General features: G+C 42.2%; 1 protein-coding gene across 1 annotated transcript; it reads right to left on the reverse strand.

The window, feature by feature from the left end:
* Window positions 1-1,695: 1,695 nt before the first annotated feature.
* Window positions 1,696-11,731, reverse strand: STOM (stomatin). The gene is made up of 7 exons (XM_034067683.1): window positions 11,616-11,731; window positions 7,269-7,372; window positions 6,796-6,868; window positions 5,968-6,050; window positions 4,187-4,390; window positions 3,557-3,691; window positions 1,696-1,941 (listed from the first exon to the last, which is right to left on the reverse strand). The coding sequence occupies exons 1-7, from the start codon at window positions 11,662-11,664 to the stop codon at window positions 1,747-1,749; spliced, it is 843 nt and encodes a 280-aa protein (XP_033923574.1). The 5' UTR covers window positions 11,665-11,731; the 3' UTR covers window positions 1,696-1,746.
* Window positions 11,732-23,384: the final 11,653 nt, after the last annotated feature.

A 23,384-nucleotide genomic window follows, 5' to 3' on the forward strand; every position in this document is an offset into this window, starting at 1 on the left:
GTCACAGATAGGATTCTGGGGATTGTTTTGCTTTCTCCTCACCAGAACCATGAGCAGTTAAAACGCTGAAGGAGCAGAACACCATTAATGTATCAAGAAATCACTCATTAGTAAACAGCATGTGTTTTTATTCAGGATGGGAGCAAAAAGTGTGCTCCTGATGTCAACAACAATTCACAGAGGTGGCCAGTGACAGCAGCACCAGCAGGAGTTACAGCATCACTGCCCTTCCCCAGGGATTAGCTGCCAGCCATGGCACGTGTGAGCACGGTAACATTCATCATTACAGCTTTGGTAATTGTCTTTCTCCCCCCATCCCAGCAAGGAGTGGAGCTCAGCTTACACTAACTGAAGCAATGACACACATGCAGACTGGTACAGTGTTTGTGCAGTGCAGAGGAAGGAAGAACCTTTGCAGAACAGCAACAGCACCAAGTAGCTCCAGCCCAAGCAAGTGCTTGGGCCCCTTTCCTAACAGTGACAAAGGCACAGCGTGTCAAGGCACAGGTAAACACACCTTAAATACCCGTAAATACAGAATAGACTGTAGCAGAAAGAGGATACAAAACCAAGTTAGGAGCTCTCTGGTGACCTGCATGAGAAGGGCACTTGTATCACTGAGGCTGACTTTCTATTTTCATTGTCACATCCCAGTAATTAAAGACTGGATGTCAAACTCAGTGGTGGTGGCAGCCCAGAGCCCCCTCCTCCCTATTGCAGCTCCAGTTCTCATTTTAATCTGTAATTACATCTACTAGCAAGGCACACAACATGGCTACAGTTTAACAGACTTACTGCTCAAGACTATGTGAACTGAAGATTACATGCCTTTGGTATGAAGTACAAGCCCTTGGTGTCACAACAGAAACTACAGGTCTGCTCAGAAGAGCAGTGTCAACAGGGAAATCACTAATTTGTTAGAACAGAAACATCAACAGTACAACATCTTCAGTTAAACATCACCACAGCCCACTAATCACAGAGATCCCACCTCCTACAGAACTGAGGTTTCAGACCCAGGTACAATGCAGGAATCAGTACTTTGGCCTTTTAAAAACATCTTTAAGACAGACCCAACGACTTTTCAGCGTAAATCTACGTTGGCACATCACTAACAACAGAGCAGCCCTCAGGGACTGCAAGTATGTTGTATCCATAACTACAGCACAGTTATTCCATGTCAGAGATGGAAAGTTCCACTAACCACTATTTCTCAGGAATGGGGAACTGCTTTAGAAAACATGGGCCTGATTCTCACAAGTACCCAGTACTTTCACTCCTGTACCAACTTTCATTACTTCTCCTGTGCTGTGAATTGGTTCTTCAGTTTAACAATCTGGTAACTTCCTGCATGCAGCTACACTCCAAGAGACGTTTGGGCTGTTCCACTTTCCCTGCAAGGCTACAGACAAGTTCAGTTAAGAGGAATAGTTCTCTCTCTAGATGCTGGATTGTCACCACAAATGATTTCAAATACTATTTGAAAGTGGGAGGTTGCAGGTTAAGAGAGTATATGGATACCTGCTTATTTAAGATCACAATTTGCTTGTATTCACTTTGAGACATTTTCAGATAGTCTGTCCATATTCACAAACATTACATGCAAGTTTTATAACATACTTCATACAACAAAACAGGTTCCTCAGCAAATCCACTGTAACACCACCATAAGCTATGACACACAGAGAATTCAGCGCTGCAAACATATACTGTAGCAAAAAGCCCACTCTACCTCTCCCACCCTACCTAGCGATTGGCACCTATGAGGCCCTGCAGCATGTTTATGGGCAATGGGAAGACGATGGTGGAGTTCTTTTCTGCAGCAATGGTGGTCAAGGTCTGCAAGTAACGAAGCTGAAGAGCAGCTGGAGACTCTGTGATAACCATGGATGCCTCTTTCAGGGCCCTGGAAGCATTCATTTCCCCCTCAGCTGCAATGACCTGGGGAAGCAAGATGAACCACAGTGAATTCCTCCTGGCACAGTAACAACCTGGAGATGTGGAAGATGGACATCCTGAAGTCATATTCCAGAGACACTGCTCATTGCTTGATCAAGTGATCCCTCCTTCCCATGTTCCTTCACTGGTTCTGCCTTTCTCCTGCTCAGTCAGAAGCAGTTCCTGCTTTGCTTTCAAGGCCCTGGATTGTCTGTTTCCCCCATTCAGGATTGAGAAACCAGATCACAAAAGCTAGCACCATGTCTTGAAAACGCAATGGGTGCTTTTGTTCTATTTTCAAAAGCTTCTTTTGTGCTTCTTTCAGCACTGCCTCTCCAAAGCAGAAGGCTCCCCACATATATCTTTCTGCTTTCATTTAAAGCTATGTTTTTTTGGTCTCTACAAGGGCTTGACAAGTGAATGTTGCCCATGTTCCTCACTGGGGAAATACCTTTTATTCCCCCTTTAATTTATGAGCTCATTAGGGACACCTCTGTGGTCAGGCATTTCCTGACAAGCCTTTCTGCACCAAGACAGTATAAATACTTCCTGAGTGTCCATAAAGGAGGGCTGGATGCTGCTGTTTCAACAGAGAAGTTGTTGGTGAGGCAATTTAACACACATGGGCACAGGGAAGTGCAGATTCCCCTCCAGAGTTCTGCTGCAAGGGCACAATATTTTTCTAAACATCAGAATAGTAATTAAAAAAATAATCACAAAGTAATTAAGCTTCAAAAGAATACATAGAAATTAATATTTGGAGCACTAATGTAGGCTTAAAGAGCTTTTCTGAGGTGCACCACCAGCTTCACATTGAGTAATTGCCAGCCCTGAAGTCTAATGAAATTCAGTTTAATATTTATTTCCCATGAAAATAAAATCCAGATTTTATAATTAGAACCTAAAAATAGATTAAAGTTAATGAAACTCCTCATTAATGACAGATACAGAAATCAGTCATCTATATGTACATAAAAAAATTACTCGTGTGTGAGATAATGAACTTCATGAGATCAGATGTGATTTTCATGGCTTTAAATGAGCTTTAGGAAACCTCCCTTTGCCATGACAAGCCTTCACTACTTAGAATGCAAGGATACAGGCAGCTCAACAGACCACTGGTGCCTATCAAAAACCTCCTTCCATCAGCTTGCTCTACAAGCAAAGGTGGAGGGTTTGGACAACTAGGGAACAAGATGTCATGACCAAACTGACCGCTGGTCAGCTTCAGGGTGACAAAACCACTACGGCAGTTGTGTTTCTCATATGAAGCAGCAAATGGACAACAAAAGCCTTCCCTAAAATCAGGGCTACTCAGGAGGAAGCTGGAAGTAAATCTGGCTTCTAGTTCACTGCAGGCTCAGCTAACAACCTCCAGTTTGTTTCGTTTGAGATTTGTTCTTGGAGTGTGGTAAAGGGCTGAGATTCTGTGGTTTTGAAGGACACTTCACCTGCACAAACCACAGTGAAAGCCAGACATAAATCCACAAATCCCTGCCCTGCACTCCTGTTTGCTACAACACAATCTGGCCGAGAACCGTCATCCTCTACATGCCCATGTTGAATTATTCATGGAGAAGAAAAAAAACAATGCAAATGCAGATGCTGATGTTTTTACCTTGGCTCTGGCCTCTCGGGCAGCTTCAGCTTCTGCAGCCATTGCTCTCTGCAGCTGGATAGGTAATTTCACATCCTTGATCTCCACACGTTCCACCTTAATGCCCCAGTCATCTGTTGCCTCATCAAGTGTGGCCTGTATAGGACAGGACAATGAAGTTAAGCACTGACCTGCCTTCAGACTAAACTCCAAAGAGTGTCCAATAAACCAAATTCATTATCTTATGATTCTTGGACTTTAAGGGCTTTAGTATAAGTATGATGAATGTTAATTATAAAAGCATAACCATTGTCAACTAACAAGTTAAAAAACCCAAACCCCAGAGCCTGATCAATGTACTAAAGGAATTCTGCAGCATAATTGCCTTCAACAGCAAAATACTGATATAAATATCCTGGCACAGCCCTCCTCTCCCATATCCCTCATTCACACTGCTCCATTATTGCCTTAGTCACTCATTTTTATTAAACACAATGCCATCCCAATTGCTCTCGATAGGATTTTGCCTAAAACACCAAATCACAACTTGGCTTATCACTTGGCTGGCAAAATAAATCCTGCCCTGGAAGTCACCCACAGGACTGCTGCTTATGGACCGCTTGTGGCTCACGTGGGCTGAGCTGCTCGTACCTGCATGCTGTGTGCGATCTCTTCACGATCAGACAGAATCTGGGAGAGGTTTTTGGTCCCCAGAACATTCCTCAGAGTCGTCTGTGCTAAAAGACGTGTGGCTGAGTCAGCGTTTGTGATGTTTGCCACGGCGAGGGTGGCGTTCTGAACTCTGTAATAAACCACTCCATCCACATTCACTGTCACAGAGTCCTTGGTCAAGATCTGAAAAGCAGTGGGGAAAGCATAATTATTACAATATGGTTAATTATTATGCTAATTACATATTTGTTTTACTTGACAGCTCCTACAAAATGGGGTTTGCCTGTCCCAGCATCCTGGTGCATTTCAGCTGTAAGGGTGCCAGCCTGATTTCAACATTGCATTAGAAGTATCTGTTTTTATCTTGCAGTTCATTGTCCTTAGAGGTACTTCTGACTGAAATGCCACCTTGTGCTACCACATGAGTACATGGTGATTTCTGGACAAGCTGCAGAGGAAATCATTTGTGAACACCCTCAGAGCTTGGCTCAAGTGATATACTGAATTTAACACTTGTATGTTAAGCAAAGGAGGTACTTGCAAAGATAGAGATATTGTTGAAGGTTTAGAAGAGGACACACCAGAATGAAACATTAACGTTAATTCTATTTTAAAGCTAAGTTAAAGAGACTGAAGTATGCTACATGACCATGAGAAGTGTCCTAATTCTATGTTAGACAATTACTATTATGTTATTTGACAAGAGAAAGACATGAGAGTTACTTAACCTTACCTGCTCAGTCCTTCCCCATACTACCTATTTTAGGAGGCTCTTCATAACAGCCTAAGATAAAGAATAAGCAGCATGCACAGAAATCATGTACAAATAAGAGTGTATTTCTGCTCTTACCTACGGAACACAGACAAACCTAAATCCATGGGCATGATTCAATCAAGTCAGAAGGTAAATGTTCAACTGCTGGCTTCACTAATGGCACATCAGCAGCTGCAGGATTAGGTTTCTACCAATTACCCTCTAGCGTGTACCCTGACAGATGCCATTTGTCTAAATCTACAACTAAGGATGAAGAACAAACTGACTGGCGATTATGACAGGAAACAGATGCAGCAGACAGGCTGTGTCAAGCATCCGTGTCTTGCAAGATAGACCAGCTCCACGAGGGATGCAGTTATAGTCATCAACACCCAATTGTTCACTAACTGCTTTTAGAGGGCTAGCCAGTTTTTATTCTTTCGTTATCTATTGTGTTGGCATTGCTGAGTTCAACTAAAGCTGTGGAGACACACTGCTAGGAAATTAAGATGTCCAAGGAAAAACAGTCCTGTACAACAAGACACAAGAAGCAACATGTACACAAAACCCATGGAAGGGAGCAGACCATTACCCTGAGTTGCTATGAACAGCATTTGATGCATATAATAATTTCCTCCCATTATTTTAGCTGGTTTATCCATCCAGATCAATTGGCACAGGAAAGATCAGTGCTGTGCTGGAAATCTTTCAGATTTCCCAGAAACAATTACAGAATGTTGCAGGCAGTCTTTATTCCAAACCCTCCTGTTCTAGCTCGCAGACAGTATGCAGTTATCTTACTTGATCCTCAGAGGACAGCATAATTGGTTTTCTTTCAGCAATCTTCTCTTATGGAATGATATTACTCAAGGGTGTATGTACTCTTCACAATGCACTGAACCTGCCCAAGAGTCTACATTAAAGCTACACATGCCCTAATATCAAGAGGGGAAAAGGAAAACAAAGTGTAGACACTTTAGCAGCACAAAGGCAAGTGCAGACTCACCTCCTGGGGAGGAATATCGAAAGAGATGGTCCTCATATCAACTTTGATGAAGTTGTCTGTGCAGGGCAGGACAAAAAACAAACCTGTACAAAAACACCCAGCCAAGAGGTGAAAATGGGTCATTAAGCCAGGTGAAATTTGCTACTGAAATAAGCTTCAATCCAACCATGGTAGCTGCACAACCCTCACATACTGAGCTCGGCAGCATCTCGGTTTGTGGCTTTCAAACCAGGATGCTTTTTGATAAAGTATGCTGAGAAACTTCAGTTTATTCAGGTCTGTCTCTAAAGACCTTTAACATCTGGGGAAGTCCCAGAACTGTTCACAGCCACTTTTGAAGATCTGTCCTACATAGTTATTTGCAGGGTCCAATTCTTGCAAAGAGAAGCTATTGAACCATCAACCTCCTTTTGTTCTGGGGCATCACTGTCACGCTTCAGCTTTACATCAGAATTTCTCACATGCACAGGAAACATTTCAAAAGTAGCACTTCATTTCATTGTTTCCATTGCTTTTGAAGAAAGCAGAGGCTTTCGGACCATTTGGGTTTAACTGACACACTCAACTTCTCATTTAAATCGGCACATTTGATGCTGTTATTCCTCCCTTTACATTCTGTGCTTTGATTCTACCTGAAGATGATGGATCAACTGCAGAGAGGTGGGTAAGGCTCACGTTTACCATTTTCTCCTTATAAAGCAACACATCCTCACCCTGGAAGTTACAAAATCCTGAAGAAACCCATTGGCCAGTCCAATGCAATGCCTCCCCCCAGCTACAGCTGGTGACTTAATGAAAACAGGGATTAAGAATGCTCCCAGGACATACCTGGTCCCTTTGCTCCCCCTTTCAGGATGCGTCCAAGTCTGAATATGATGGCTCGCTCGTACTCCTTTATAATCTGTAATAAACAGTTGGATATCATGCAAGGGTTTCCAGAAGCCATATGATGGATTCCAAACTCTGCATACACTAGTTTCAGATGGACATGAGTTTCAATGTAACAGACATTTCTGTAACAGCTGCTTTTGATGATTTTAGCTTAAACTTTATTTTCAAAAAGCAAAGAGCAAATACGAGCAATCAGGACAATATTGTACAAGAAATATCAGCCCTTCAAGAGTAATTTTTTGTCTATTTGAAGATTAATGCACTGAAACATTGGGGTCTGTCATACACTGTCTGCTTTAATAGATTAATTTGTGTTTAAAACAAGTAAACAAAATTGAGACCAATAATAACCACTAGGAAGCATCTGTACTGCTAAAGTTTTAACCCAGCACAGAAATGAACAATTTTACCTTTATGCACAACCAGATGGATACAGGAAATGTGATAACAGTGAAGAAGAGGGAAGCGATCACCAGGATCCATCCACACAGCCCAAGGCCACCACTGGAGTCATCTGCAAGAGAAGAGCAGCGACCTTCAGATTTAAACCCAAAACTGCCTGTTGGATATTTATTTGGAATAAGGCACTGTTGTAGCACTACTGCTCTGGCCAAACACATCAGGTTTAGCTCAGAAGCCAAATTAAAACCCAAATTCTTTGACTTTCACTGGTCTCTGTCAGTTGTGTGAGAGAGCTGAGGGCAGAATGTGGTCCATGTAACATTTACACATAATTACACACACTAACATTGAAGCAGAGACTCCCAAATGCCTCCCTTTCCCCCAGTTCTCTCTAGCAGAATGCCCAAGGGCAGCAGTAGAAATCCTGATCTTTTATTGCCTAAGGAAGTCAGAGCAACACCGGTGCAATGAGTGAAACACATACACCCCAGAGCCCATCAGCCCCAGGGACAGGACATTCAGTGTCTGGTTTGTGTTCCAGCTGTCAGGGGCACAGATCTCAGTAAACCACAATTCTCAGCACTGCTGTCTAGGATAAGATGTGGTACAAAATTAGCTGGACATGAAATAAGGTCTCTGTAAAGCATTTCTTGGCCAAAGACTCCTTATGCTTGGAAAAACCCCCAGTTCTCTGCCATGCAGGGGCACTGACTGGAAGTATTTCCAGAATCAGCACATAAGAGCTGGTGGTTTCAAATACTACACAGCTAAAAAAAGCAATGCAGTGTGACAAGGTGCTGACATGCTGGGAAGGAAGAGCTCATAAAGCCATCGGAAGTTCCATGTCCTGCCAGCTAAGCTTCCTCCGGGCTGCCAGGAACCCACTGCCAAGTGGGGATATCCCAGAGTGGCACCGAGCAACCATCCTACCATGGAGATACTGGAATTCACCTCTCTCCCTCCAGCCTTTGAGAAGCCAAAAGCAGGAAGGGTCAAAAAGCAGCCGTGAGGCTCAGGAAAACACAACTCTCACATTCAGATGACAGAATGTGGCTTCAAGTTCATACTTCCCAACTTTGCTGAACCCTTACAGTGCTGCAGACATGCAGACCTCATCCTGGCTTGATCAGTGCCACAGGGACTTAAAGGACCGAAGTCCTGTGATCTGAAGGCCTGCATTCAGCTGGTTGCTGGCTAAAAACTGCATTAAAGAATCCAGAAACTTCAGTTTAATTCTACTTGGAATTATCTAATGAACTGTTTTCTGTACTCAGCAAACACACCTACTATTCAGTTTGTACAACAAAATTGGCCAGTTATAAGAAACAAATCCTGGAGTCTCCATTCCAACCTGTTCTTTTAAATAGAACCCATTTTATTGTAAAGCAAAATCTTGATTTTTAAAAATATCCATTGATTTTAACACCCAGGTACATGTGTAGGCATTTTATTGTGCCTGAATTCAACTTTGCATTAGCAGCATATACGCTGGATAAAGAGAAGTGAGACAGGTCAGGCATTAGATACCACTAATCCTGAAAGTGAGTAATAGCAAATAATAGCAGATACTTTGCAAATTTAGATCCACAATATTTTACTAAAGTCACAGAAACCAGCACAATAACTGGAGACCAATAGTGAAGTTGCCTTCCAGCCCTCTTTTACACTGATTGTGGGTCTTAGAGCCACTACTCCAGGACTTTAAGTATGGTGGAATACGGAGGTAGTGAAGAATAATGAGGTTTTGTTGCAAACAGTATCTTGTACTTTAGGAAGCCAGCTGGCTATCTTATCTATAATGTGTATTCCTGTCACATGCCACGATAATAATCCTCAAGGCCGTGTCATATCAGCTGTCATTTTAAAGTTCCTCTGTGGAAAGTTACCCAAAGTTATTGCCCCAAGGTTTATAATTGCGTAGTGGAAACAGAAATGAGAGCAGTAATTTCCCAGCCTTCTGCAAAAGTCAAGGAAATGCATTGCCTACACAGATTGGTATTAAGCAACAGCTGTAAACTCATTAGTGAAGGGAACATTACCTTTCATTTAGCAACAAGGTATTAGTCAGCCTAAAGCCATAAGCAGCATTCACAACCTACACTGAGAAGGAGGAAGTGTCTCCTCTCTTCTACCCTCATAAACATAAAGGAATTGAGGATCCTGCTTCAGTTCCTTCCACTCTACAGCTTAACACCAAGCTCTCACCAACAACCACCTGGTCTACAGAACAGGAAAAGAAATATCCATTTGCTTCCCTGTTGAACAGGAAAGCAGAGGTCACAACTCAGTGTAAAATCCCCAGATTGAGCAAGCACACACTTCATTTAGCAACGACTTTCCCAGCACATGGTACATTTCACAACATCAAAAGCAAGAGATGCTGCCTTGTGAAAAACGATGAAATACCAGAAACACGCATGAGCATCTGTGGAATGAGCTTCCTGGTTGCAACTTTTGACCATCTCATTCATGGGACTTGGAATAACTCCATCAAAGGCCCATTCTGGCCTGATTTCTCAGTCAGGCTCCTTGATACTGGCTCCTAATGAGCAGCTGGTAACACCACTGTGCCGAGACTGACAGGAATGGCAGAACTACATGAGGATTAAGAAATAAACCACAAGGAGAAAGACTATGAAAATAATAGCTTAACTGAATCCTCTTCACTCCCTCTCAGGCTGCCTGGAACAGTTACCGTTACTTAAGCAAGAAATTACCACTTGGATCACCAAACAGTATTAACAATTTGCAATAAACACTTAGTGCTGGAGGCTGAGATGGAACAGGAAACTCTCATCACCACCAGAGGAGTGGCACATAAACTTCACCTGCCATTTATTTCCTTCTGCAAAGCCTGTCTGAATCAGCACATCATTGTCACAGAGCAGGAATGTTGTAAATGGAACCTCCTGGGTACCACAGGAGGAAGAAATCTTCCCCCAACAGTGAACACACCAGATTTAGATCAAATGCATGTGTGAGATCAGCTGGACTGAGGGGAAGGCAACAGCAGGTACAGATCTCCACTTCCACACTGCTCAAACACAGGATTGTCTGTGAATGACTGAAGAGTGTTACTCTACAACAGCTATTCTGTGTTTGTTAATCAGGAAACAATCAGGAATAATACAGAATACTGCTCTCAGGGAGAACCACAGGTCTTTTTGGATGCTTCTGAAACAATTTCACATGGGAAACGGCATTAAGACATAATTTGGGTTATCAGATGTAATGATTTAGGCAGTTCACTCCATAGATACTTTATTATGTCAAAAAAGACCCTGGTAGGCAGCTTTAGCCTCCAAACCAACCCAACACACAGCGGCTACAGGAGAAACCCCCTCTGTAGCACATCAAGTGAGCAGTGTGCAGAACCCCGGATAAGGTTAGCACAATGCTCAGTGTTAATACCTCGTGTTCCTACAGATGAAACTTGCACCCTCTGACGATACCAGAGCTGCCATGTGCCACAAGGCAGGGGGCCCAAACACATCCACAGTTATTTATACAACTTGCATTACCCAGCCAAAGCCTTTGTGCACATTAAGCAATCTCATGAATCTCTTGCTGTCTTCAGCTGCAACTGACAAAAACGCACAACAAACCATAGCTTCCTGTGGCCTGGCTCTGAACACAACTGGAAAACGCTCCAGTGACACAAACTGGTGGCTGGGTTATATCAGTGCATCACCTGCAAAGCCTCCCGACCCAGGTTACACTCACACCTACTAACTTGAAAGCCAAACCCCAGTCGAATAGCTACAGAAATAAAGAATTGACATCAGCTTCACTCCCCACTTGGGAAAACGCTGTTGACTTCTCGCTTCCTCCTGTCACACCTGTAGAACACCCTGCTCCCGGTCAGGGCACCGGTGCTGTGAACGCCCAGTCCCCACATCCTCTTTGTCCTCATTTACTGCCTCGGGGATTGCTTCTGTTTGCTATTCATCCCTCGCTCCGTTTTCCCCTCAGCACCCCAGTTACCGCACAGGAAGACCAAGCAGCGCACCCCGAGTGTCGCAACCGGGGCCAGCTCCGCCATGCTCTTCATGCCCATACCCCGTGCGCTGCGGGGGCCCAGAGCGATAAGCCGGGGCGAGCCGGGGCGGTGCTGGACCCCCCTCACCCCAACAACGGCCGGGGGCTGAGGGAGCCGAGCGGGGCCGAGGGAGCCGAGGGGGCCGAGCCGCTCCCAGCCCCTCCCGGATAAACTTCGGCCACGGATCCGCGAACTTCCCTCAGGGGGCTGATAACGGAAACCGAAACCCGGGATCGGCTGCGAGGCTCCCATGCTCGGAGCGGGCGGCTGAGGAACCGCTGCCCCGCTCCCATTCCCCCTCCCTTATCGCGGTTACCTTGCACCCGCCGGGGCTTGGGCACGACCCCCGCTTCAGGATCCGCCATGGTCACCGTCCCCTCAGCGCAGCCGCCACCAGCCCCGCTCCGAAGCACCCGCACCTCAGCTCCGCCCCCCCCCCCCTCAGCCCCTCCCCTCCTCCGCCCCTCCCTCCTCAGCCCCGCCCTCCCCTCTTCAGCCCCGCCCCTCTGCGGCTGCGCGCAGCGCGAGCCACCTGCCGCGCCCTTCGCGCCTTTTTCGACGCCCTCGCGCAGCCCCCTCAGGTGCTGAGGTGATGGCGGCGGCTCCCTCAGCCCTCAGCGGCAGCGGACGGGCAGCAGGAAGGGGAGTGCTGCAGGTGAGGGCAGAAGTGTCTCTAGTGAGGGCAGAAGTGCCTCTGGCGAGGGCAGAAGTGCCGGTCCCTCGCTGCTGTGCCTGGAGCCGGGCGGGAGGATGGAGGGGAAGGCGTGCAGTGGAACGCCTGAGGTGAGCAGGCCGCCGGACAGCCCCTGTGTGAGGGAAGCCCTGCCCCAGGTGTGGTTCAACGTGCAGATGGGCGCTGATGATTTGTAATGGACAAACTGGGAAAGAATGAGGAAGGGTCAGTGTTCAAACTGGTAAGATTGACTTTTTAACCCTCTGTTTGAGGAGTAACAAGCCAACACACGCCATGTTTCTTCCTGTGACTGTGCTGATGTGCCCCAATTGGAAAGGGAATTAAAACAATCCTGAAGAAAACCCCCTCCTTTTCAAGTGTTCCCCTCCAGTGTCAGGTGTTCCTGCTTCTCTTCCTGACCTACTGGAGGACATCGATGGAGAGTTTGGAGCTTTCATCCCTTTCCAAGATGCCAAAGCTGGGATCTCTGCTGCTCTTCTACAGTGCTCACCCCACAGAAACCAGGTGTGTGTAGAAAAACATCATTATGTATAGAGCTGTTACATACCAGCTGTCATAAAGGCGTTTCCCTTTAAAGAACTTACCTATTCCAGGGGTGAGGTGTATGTTACACTGAATTAGGAGGGCTGCAGGTGATTGTGGCTATTCTTTAACTGTTATTTGTGATTGATGGACAGGAAAGGGATGTGCAAACTGCTGTTTGTTGTATTGTTGTACGGATGGTGTGAAATGGCTTCTCTGTGAAACACGGTGCAACTTAAGAAGGAGACATGGTCTTACACATACATGACTCTGCAGAGGTTTGTCTGCAATGTTGGTGTTATTGTGCGGTTAGACTCCTCCTTGGAGGTAGCCTCCATTTTGCTTTCCATTCTGTACCAGAAGAGGAAAGCTTTTGGTTAACAGGTTAGGTTGATTGAGGAGGATGTGCCTCAGTGGAGTGCTGCATGCTGAAATGTGGTCCTGTTTCCTGGAGTTTCCAGGTTGATACAAACAGCATCAGTGAATGACACTTAATCCTCATGTGGGTAAGATATCAAATGAATAGTCTTTCTGTTGCTGGCATGGACCCCTTTTACCACACTCCTGCCAGATGATTTCAGACCCGTCCAGATTAACAGTATATGAGACTGAAGACTAAATTTGTCTTGAGGTCCCTGAGTGTTTATGATATGTTTGTCTTTATTATGTTCTCATGGACAGTTGCTATTAATGCATTCAGAAGTGCTGGCACCTTCTGTTCTGGTATTAATAATTCCTCAACGTTTTGGTTTGGTTTTATTATCTACAATTTTGTGTGAGTTTACTGGTACTTTTACAACATTAATCTAAGCACCTTTGTAGGCTGCGTCTTTATCCATTGAGTAGGTACAGTGGGTAAACCTGAGGTGTTTCTCTGAAGCTGATTGTGTCTTTCCATTTCCTCACCACGCAAACTGTCCATAAGAAAGATGAAAGAAGATACTGAGCTGTTCCATACTGCTGTGTATATTTCACATGTAGGGCTGTTCTTTAAAGTGTGTGAAAGGAAGAGAGAACCTTTGAGATGTCTGAAAGAGAGCTGGTAAAGGATCATTCTTATGTAGGCTTAAGTTGTCATCTCCATACAGCTCTCAAATACCATGAGGCAGTGTGCAATGTGATAGGATAATTGCTATGAGTAATAATTATCATGAGAATTAATGGGGTTCATTGAGCTGGTGTCTCATTGTGTGAAAACAGTTCAGACCTCATCCAGAGAGACCTGATCCAAGGACAACAATATCACCCAATTCTTTGCCTTCTTACTTAGAAAATGAATTATGTGCCTCATGGGACATGGTCTTTTCGTTGTTGGTATCTAAGGAAACATTCACAGTATTTCTTCTATGCAAACAATTGAAAAGTCATCAGCTCAAGAGTTGTGATGACTCTCGATCTAAACTTGTTGGATCCCATTCCTCTCATTGTGGAGGTCCTTCTGTCATGTAAAAATGTGGTTAAAATTTGTCATTGCAAAACATCTCCTGGCATGTAAGATGGCATGTAGGTTACCAGCACAGCTGAGCCCTGCTTCCTTGTCTTCCTTTTTAAAGCAAAAGCAGTGCATTTAGGATAAGCATCTAAGAGGCAGAAAAAAACAGTTCATCAGTTACCATAATGAAGATGTTTATGTATTCCCATCCTTTAATGGAAGAGGTCAAAGGATGGAGAAGATTGTGTGTGAAAGCAGCATCACATTTAACAAACCATGAGAGCACCCTATAGGGATAAGAAAGGATGAAATAATGGGATACCTAATTGTATTCAAGTGGGGAGTGGCTGGTCAGAGCACACACTGCTCAATTTTGATCAGGAATGGAACATAACATAGTGGAATACATGGTATTGAATCTCATCATATTATAAGGAAGTTGAGAGTGTAGCTTTATCTTTATTCTTTTTTGCTGGCAAATAGGCTAGTTATTGTGTCTTCATGTTGGGAAGGAAGGAAGGATGTGTTTGAAATGGGGAAACATGTTCTGTGGAAACAGAGTAGATAAGCTATGGTGTGAACCCTTGTAACCCATAGCAAATTTGGCACTAGAAAAACCTAAGGTGGTGCAAATAATAAGTGCTTTTAAAATTACTGTGAACTGAACATTAAAAAACATTCCACACTGGTTTACTATAGTTCAGCTGCCATTAAGGTAAAATGTTCAATTAAGACCTTAAGCCAGCAACCTTACTTCATCTAAACCTGCAGTATCTCAGCAACACCTTGTGTACTTGTATACAAATTTATGTTGGCATCTTGCTCAAAGAAGAGAATGCTTTCTATCTAATTTTAGATGGGGCCCTCATTCCATTTACTTTGCTGTTTTTGGGTGCTTGCCAGTGAAGCTGGAAGAGCCCCAGGGCGGTGGTGGGCAGCAATGCTCCTCTTCTGTGGGTTATTGCTGCCATCTACTGTGTTCTGCCCTGTGTTTGAATGGGCCATTTCTGGGAAGTTAACCAGAGTGCTGAAGTCCCCTCTCCTTTCCTTTCAGCTTTGCTGACTGATCTTACGTTGTTTAATCTGATTTCAGTTTTTCTTTAAATATTGAAGAAAAGCACCAGGTTTACTAACAAGGAGCTGTAGGAAAAGAGGAGTTCTTTCCTATATGCCAGTGAGATGCCTCAAGGGATCCGAGTTAAAGAGTTAAACCCAATGCTCTCTGTAGACTGGAGTCCTGAAATACTGATAGGCTAAGTATGAACAAAGAAAAATGAAAAATGTAACCTTTACTAACTAATAGTATCTAAATGACTTCTCAATCTGATTATTGGTTCAGTAAGTAAAGGATTTAAAGAATTAGTTTGGGTTTTTTTTCTGGCTAGAAGACAACACTGGATTTGAAAATTGATTTATTAATCTCTAGGCCTTATGAAAAGAAACATTTCATTGCCTTTATGACTTATGTTGGTTTGCTTTCAAATCTGGAAGTTTCTCTCAACAATAATTCCTTAGTATTACTCTGTAGTAAAGCCTGTGTTTGTTTAATCTTTCCTTGAGTTCTCATGTACTTGGTAGGCAGCTAATTAGAGCATTGGTGAGGGGCACCAGCCTTGGAAATACCTGTTCAATTTCTTCTGCGGGCAGTAGCTGCAGCTTTCTGCATCTCTCAAAGGGAAGTCTGCAATCATTGTATTTATTTGCTACATGTTGCTTATCAATATGTGGTTTGCTTAAGTGGAAAAAGCTGGGAGCAGTGCACAGAGCCACCATGAGATGTCAGTGTGATATTGGCCACAACCGCTACCAATGATAGTCTTGTTTGAAGTGTGTATTAAGTATATTGGGTTTTGATACCTTAGTTTTTGTTTTAAAACACTTTCTGAGATTAAAGGAAGTTGTAGTCCATAATAATTTTGAAATACTATCAAAGACTATTCCTGAAACTCTTTGACTGTTACCATAAAAAGTTGCTGGATGTGGAATGTTGAGCTTCTGAATCCTATTTAGAGCGGCTCATACTCTGCTAATGTGAAACGAGTTATGCACGTACTCTTCTGAGACCATCAGGTGTCCTGTGTTGTCAGCTTCCCACAGGGATTATACGTGACAATTTGGCAACATGGTGTTTTACTGTGCTTTATTTTATTGTGCTTTTCCCAGCTTACAATATGTTTTAAGGGACTCCTTTTTTTTTTCCATTGCTATTTATCATCCAGAGTTTTTAAGGGTGAATGTAACTTGAAGTACGGTAGGACATCTACTACCACCTACTACTACATTCTTGCTATATATGTGTTAGTCTCTGGAGAACTGTTTTACTTCACATTGTACATTTGCAGTAGTGTCGTCTACATATATTTTAGTTTTATTCTGAAGAACACTGCTTTGAATCAGTCTAAACATAATCAAAACCAGTTCAACAAACATTTCCCATGATATAAAAGTCTGCATTTCATTTAGTTGCCTATATTTATATCATGGGATTATTTGTTTTCAGTGGAAATAAAATACATATATGTTGGAATAAATAATCCCAAAATAGAAAGGTTTTAAAATCCTGTTTCTTTAAACAGATCACTTCTCCCACATTAAAAGACACATTGTTTAGCTTCATTGTATTTATGTTGTTTACACTTACAAAATACATACAAAAGATTGTTGAGACCAAGCTTGTCCTGAGGGAGGCCTGAGTCCTTGTGGCTGGTGGATGTGGATTGCAAGAGGAAAGCACAGGGCTCCACAGGAGTCTTTCTCTCTCCAATCTTCTGCTGCTGCTGGGGACATTTGAGCTTTGAATCAAATTAATATGTAGGATAACATGCATAATATATTTTTTCTGACCTAGCATGCTTTAATTATTAAAGATATAACGGAACTCTGGTCAAATTTACAGCATATAATTTTACTGCCAGACTGCTGGACTGTTTTACCTCCAGTCTATGAGCATTACATTTATTTTGGGAGTCTAGAAAGTTCTACAAGACTAGCTCAGTTAAATCCTCCATACATCCTGGTAAGGGGTATGTGGGTCCACAAACACAAATCAAAGTCAAATTAAAAACTGTCTTGGCAGATAATACTTTTTTATACAGAATATATTGGAAATAGTTCTTTCTTCTAAAGCATTTATTCTGGTTCAGAGAGGCAGAGGACTGACTTTTCATGATTTGTTAGTGGTCTAAGATCTCCTAGCATGGCCCTGGAGCCATGCTAGGATATCTCTGCTCCTCACACCATTCTTCTCTCATCCTTTGGCTGGATGCTGTGGGGAGAGGGATGTAGGAGCCAGCTTTGTTAGCATTGTGTTGAACATTTCTCTAGAAGGATCTGTCAGGGAAGGAAAAAAAAGAAGCGGGATGTAAGAGTTGCAGATTTCCCAGTGCTCTCAGATAAGCTTCTTGTGAAACCATTTTCCTATTCCCTCTGCCATTCCGCATGCCAGTCATGTGCACAAAGGTTTTACTTGTCATTTCTACTCTTACCCAGAATTCATCTGGCCAAGCCAGTGCTCTTTTTGATTTTTCAGTATAATGATTTCTGTGCTTCTGTAGGTTTGGCAAAAGAGAAAAATTGTGTTTAACAAAACAGAAAAAGCCTTGGGTAATAAAAGAATAATAAAAGGAAAAGGTAGACCTACTAGAACAAGTCAAAGGCATCACAGTGCCTTAAAGCAGCAATGAATGTCACTTCACTATTTGAGAAACCAGGTCTCAGAAGAAATCCTCCTGTAGTAGTCACTGAAATTACAAGTTTGCCTCACACTTAAATGGCCTGGAGGTTTTAGCACTTGTAACTACCGCAGCCCTAGAATTCAGGAGCTGCGTTTCTGGACACTGACATGCTTGAAAGAGTTAGTTGTAGGCTAAGAGATTATATTAATGGGGAAAAAAGATATTAAAGCACTGCATGTTTCACTCTATGTATAATAGTTCTGTATTTTAAAATAGAACAACTGTGTGAAACACTGAAAGCATTTCAGGACCAACAGTATAATCTAAATCTGATGCCGGAAGTAACCAAAGCCTCTGAGGACATGTCCTATTACAAACACATTTCTGGCAGCTGTGATTCAACTATATGGGATTCATAAAGGAACTAAAGGACACTCTGAGAAAATCAAGACAAACATTTGTGTTACTTCATTTGTTATTCACAACCAAATCAACTCTTTCTGGGGGTGGGTGGCAACAGACTTTGGTGGGTGGCATTAGTCACATTAATAGACTGCATAAGAGTGCACCGACTGGTGTTTATTCTGCAAAGCTCATCAAGCCTCAGCAGTTCCACAGAGGGAAGGTGCTGGGTCAACTGCGGAGAACATAGACATTGTCATGGACACTGCTATTGCCTGTCACCTGTTGAAAGGGGGTCTGTGAAATGGTTGTAAATCACCCAAATACCCATAGATATGCAACATGGGAGAGAGGTTATGATCCAGAGGAAGGGTTCTGTGGTATTTGTATGCTTTTGTAGAAGGAAGTGTGTGGCAGCAGCATGCAAAAAGGAGTTTTGGAAAGGTTCAGTAATCCTTGGGTTTAAAGTACAGATTGGTTTTATACCTTTGTAAACACAGCATCATACTTTGCTCATCAATATTATATTTTTATACAGAATATGCTTGTCTCAGAATGTTCTTGAAATGGCCCAGACCTGTGTGCAGTATTTGCACAGCATTGTTTTTTCCATAGTCAGTGTTTGTATGGGGCTCAGATATCTATAGTAACCTTTGACAGGAGATTTTAAGTGACTTGGCTGACAGAGATATTACTATATTACCAAAAATTACTGTTTTCCATGTTGTGCCCCTGTCCTTGGCAGCTCTTGTTCTTCTCTTGCCTTTTTCCTTTCTTTTCTCAGTCTGCTTCGTTCGGTGAGGCCAATCTGTGCCTTAGATTCATACTGCAATGAGAAACAGACACACAAATAAAAGCTTGTATCTCACTGGCACAGTGATAACATAGCTCAGATACTGTCTGGAGAGCCTTTGGGGAGCCTTAATTCAGGTGTGCCAGGCTGTGTGTAGGTGACTGAAGTCAAGGCCCCTGATTCGCTTTTGTTACTGATTTCCACCTCAGGTATGTGCTATAATGCTGAGGTTGAAGGCATGTAACAGTAGCATGGTTCAACCATGCCTCACCATACTTCCTTTATTTAGCACAAAACACTGGAATAGCACTAAATAATGAAAGAGCTGATGGCATTTTTGAAAACAGAGCATTAAGTAAAGCTGGAAGTTTATAAACAGGTTTGGAAGAGAAACTGAGAGCCCCATGATGTGTTTCTATGGAAACTACAGTTTAAGGTTTTATCTGATGAGATTCTAAAAAGAGTACAGTCTGTCTCTTTCCTGATTTGGACAGACAGAGGATAAATACAGCAAACCAGTATTGCAAAGTGATCTTTGAAAAGATAGTTAATGAAGTGCTTCAGAATGAAAACTGCTGTGTAAATGTAAGGTGACATTTCTGTCTTAATCATTGCTTTAATGGTGAGATTTTTAAGACAGATTGCTGGTGAGAAGTTGCAGCTCAGCACTCAGTGTGTTGGTGTATGTTTCCATTCAGCTGCTGTTATCATTAATATATGTAATTATTTGCATTTGGTCTGAAAATCAGTGCATGAATATCTTGCTTAGAGTTGGTTGTAGTTTGTGGAAATTTCCTGTACCCATCTCTGGTGATTTCCACACTCGCCCATTTCTGTTTTCCTCATTCTGCCTGGTCACATCTTCTGGTGAATGCCTACTCTGACCTGAGCTGCCTTACTCCTGTCCCACATTCCTGTGGCTCTGTCTGTGGCCTCATGGTGGTGTGCAGAGCTGGGCTCTGTTTGTCCTGTGCTGAACCATCCTTTGCACCAGTGCTGCGATACGGGCTGTAGCCCAGTGATGACTGTACCATTTACTCATCATATCATTAAGTGAAGCATGCTGGACAGAGATGAAAGCCAGGATTCACTAAGCCATTCTGCTATTTCTGTCCTTGCATTATTCACTTGATTTCACTTTCCTAATCAACACAGATCAGTTCACAGCCTTAGAATTCATTATGTACAATCTGTTCATCCTCACTTTATACCTGATCTTTCAGTAATTCATGACACAGACTGATCCTCACTTAATGAAGCTTTGCTTCAGAAGTCAGTGGCACCTTGTGATCCCTGTGATTAATTCCTTCACAATTCCATGGGCCATGCAAATAGTTTTATTATGAAAATAGCATATAGTCATGTTTAGAATTGGTTGAGGCTGATTCATTTTTATCTTTGACTGTCTTCTAATATTGGCTGTCAGAGCAAATGAAATAATATATGTATTTTTACTTTCAATCTAATGAGGAAAAATCCTGAATTAATGCTATCTGAACAGTCATAAATGCTGTGTCCCTTCTCCTGCACAAAAGGAATCACACTCTTCTGCATAGTGATGGTTCTCACACAACAGATGGCAGCCAAGAACAAAAGCCCTAGGACTTTCATCTTTTATATATGTTGCACCTTCTGTATTGTAAAATCTCAGTGTAGCTTAGGAGGTGCTTGTAGAGTTTCTAGCAGTGGAATAAATACTTCTGGAACAGGCATGCAGGAAATACCCTGGTTTACTGTATCTCTTGTACAGGTGTGAGTAAATTGTTAAACAAACTGACCCAGAATGTAAGAGAAACCTTTTCTAAAAAAGCATAAATTAACTTTTTTTTTTCCAGTCTGAAAATTAGAAATAACACACGACTGCAAAATTCTATTTGTCTATTAACAAGTGGAATACTTGGAATTTTAGAAGAGCTCAACTTGAAGCTTGAAGACCATTGTTACACATATAGAAGGATGTGGCCAGTTTTGGAAGGCACTTCGAAAACCCGTGTGCCTGTGATTCATCATTTGGTTTTTACTGAAATAATTAAAGCCACTGTTGCACCCACATTCCAGTTCAGAAATTACTTAGACTGTTTTATGCTAAGTATAGATTCTCTTCTGAATTCATGCTTTAAATCCAAGAGTAATATAGAAAACAGAAATTTGTTTCCAGTTTAAGGAATTTTCTTTTTTTCCCACCTCTTCAGAATACTCAAAATCTTTCCTCTTGCTTTGGCTCTTCATCTTTTATTGAACAATTTCACATGTTTGCTGCTACTTTCCTTTGGGGAATGCATGAAATACTGTTTCACAGGTATATTGGAAATGAAATATTTCTGCTTTAACTAATGTGATTTGTCAAACGGATTAATTATTACTGTGCCAAGTTAGATTTCTTCCTTTTTTTTTCCCCTTCCTTAGTGTATAATCTGATTGCAGAGACAGAGCTTGGTCAGTTCAGAATCTATACATCTGTGAAGGTACTGAGGACCTTGAATAACTCTTGGGCAAGACGAAAGCAAAGAGCTAAACTAGAAAGTATACATGTGCACTGAGAGCTGAGCTGGTTAGACCACAGAGAGTCCAAAGATTTTATTCCCCCACAGTCCTTTTCTGTGTCCTGTATCTTACGAGGGGCTGTAAAGCTCATAAACATTAATCTTTCCAGAGTTTATCTGCTAAATCTGTCTCTGCAATTAGTGTCCTTGACATGTTCAAACAGAGGGGGTAATGTCTCGTGAGGCAGTTGCTTTTCAAAAGTAATTTGCTCGAGTACTTCTGCCAAATCAGTTAAAAACTTCAATAGACCAGGAGTGGAGCCCGTGAGTTATTCCATATGAACTGGAGGAGGAATGAAGGGAAATAGAAGGGAGCAGCAAATCGTAGAGTTGCTGACTGAGGTGTACTGAGATGTTTCATTATATGTAAACAGAAACAAACCTCCTTAATCCTGCTTAATCTACACTACATGAGGATACATCCTGTACCGCAGGATGCAGATCTGAGTAGGATGCCTGACATTTGTAGGGAATAAGCCCTTTTTTTAATGAGAACACTACTGCACAGTTGTGACTTTTGCAAGTACTGAATTAAGGCCAGACTTACCTGAAACCACTGTTCAATCACTGCTGGTGAGATTATCCACTTAGGCAGTGAAGGGGGAAACGGTCCAAAGGTGGCTGAACATATCACCTGTTTTATGTATACCTGTTCATTTTACAGTTTAGTCTAAAATTGGGAAAGGGGGTGAATGTGCCTGTCACAGTGGCAGAAATTTTCTCCTACCCAGGCTTAGCCAGCAAGGCATGAACAATGCTTTGTTCATTATCCAACCTGTTCTGGGATTTCTGCTGCTGAGTGAAATTTCCTGCTTCCCAAGAGAGGTCAGCTTTATTATGCCCATTTTACAGGTTGTTAAAGAAGGACTCTGCATTGATTTCAGACACGTACTACAAATTACTAACAAGACTGTATTAAGTGTAGGGTCACTGATTTTAACGATCACAATTTACACCCAGCAGCTCAAACTCTGCTATGTGATGGAGGGTGTAGTTCCTTAGCACCTAAGTCTTCTGTGTTTGCCTCCATTTATTTTAGGGATTGTATCCACACTATCAATATGGTTAACTGCAAGTCCTGACTGAGCTGAAATTGTGACAGTAATTCCAAATACATTATGTGCAGTATTATATAGTAGAACAAGAGAATTACAACAACATGTTTACCCCCTAGGGCCAGCAGTAACATTATTTAGAAAGAAAATAGAAATGATTAAATCATTATGGCATCTGGCTATCCAACTTGCTTGACAAGGCCTAGTTGGTTAGTAGGTTAGATAAATTTGATGACTATGTTTAAATTCCTAGATAGGATGGGACATTTTTAAGATGATATTGATATATTTAATGAATCTCTTTAATAAAGAGCTGGCTCTAGAGGCTTTTGCTCAAGCTTGCTTTAGAACTGTTAAGATGGTTCTGTAGTCGATGCCTTTTATTGTTTGCCTCTCTGCAATGTTTGTTGAACAGCTGATTAGCTGGTAATAGAACAGTTTATGCTATGTGGAAGAAATATTTTACTTTTATTTCTACTGCTTCAGGAGGAGCATTTCCTATCAAGTACATCTGTTCTTATTAGTCATAGCTAAAGTAACATAAAGAAGACCCAAGAAGCTATATAGATCTTGTTTTGAGGTTTTATGACAGATATATTGCTTTATGACTCCCTACAGGCCTGATTTTTGCTGTATTTTGAAACTTGTTTAGCAGAAATCCTTTTTTTAGGATTATTACTGTTAATTATTTTACTTAAAGTAACAAGATGCATTTTAAGTTTACGTTTATATACGTTGGTATACACATAAGCCAATAATCTGTCTTCAGTGCTTTTTTAGTATCTCATTCTTATTTTTTTAGCTGAACTAAATGAATTAGAAGCAGTTATTTTGTGTATAATATGCAGAGCAAATGTTCCTTGGAAGTGGCTTGTTTATGGTCTCTTTCCTTACATTTAAGTCACACAAGTTTCCAGGAGGTCTGGTTTTGTGGAGAAATCGCTAAGGCTGGGAGGGATGGTGCTGTGAT

This window comes from Melopsittacus undulatus, chromosome 11 (assembly GCF_012275295.1).
Source record: "Melopsittacus undulatus isolate bMelUnd1 chromosome 11, bMelUnd1.mat.Z, whole genome shotgun sequence".
NCBI lineage: Eukaryota > Metazoa > Chordata > Aves > Psittaciformes > Psittaculidae > Melopsittacus > Melopsittacus undulatus.

Coding starts and splice junctions, on each gene's coding strand:
- STOM (XM_034067683.1), bottom strand. CDS start 11,664: ATGGCGGATCCTGAAGCGGGGGTCGTGCCCAAGCCCCGGCGGGTGCAA. Junction 4,391..5,967: donor TCGATATTCCTCCCCAGGAG/GTGAGTCTGCAC, acceptor ACTGCTTTTCAG/ATCTTGACCAAGGACTCTGT. Junction 3,692..4,186: donor AGATCGCACACAGCATGCAG/GTACGAGCAGCT, acceptor TGTCCTATACAG/GCCACACTTGATGAGGCAAC.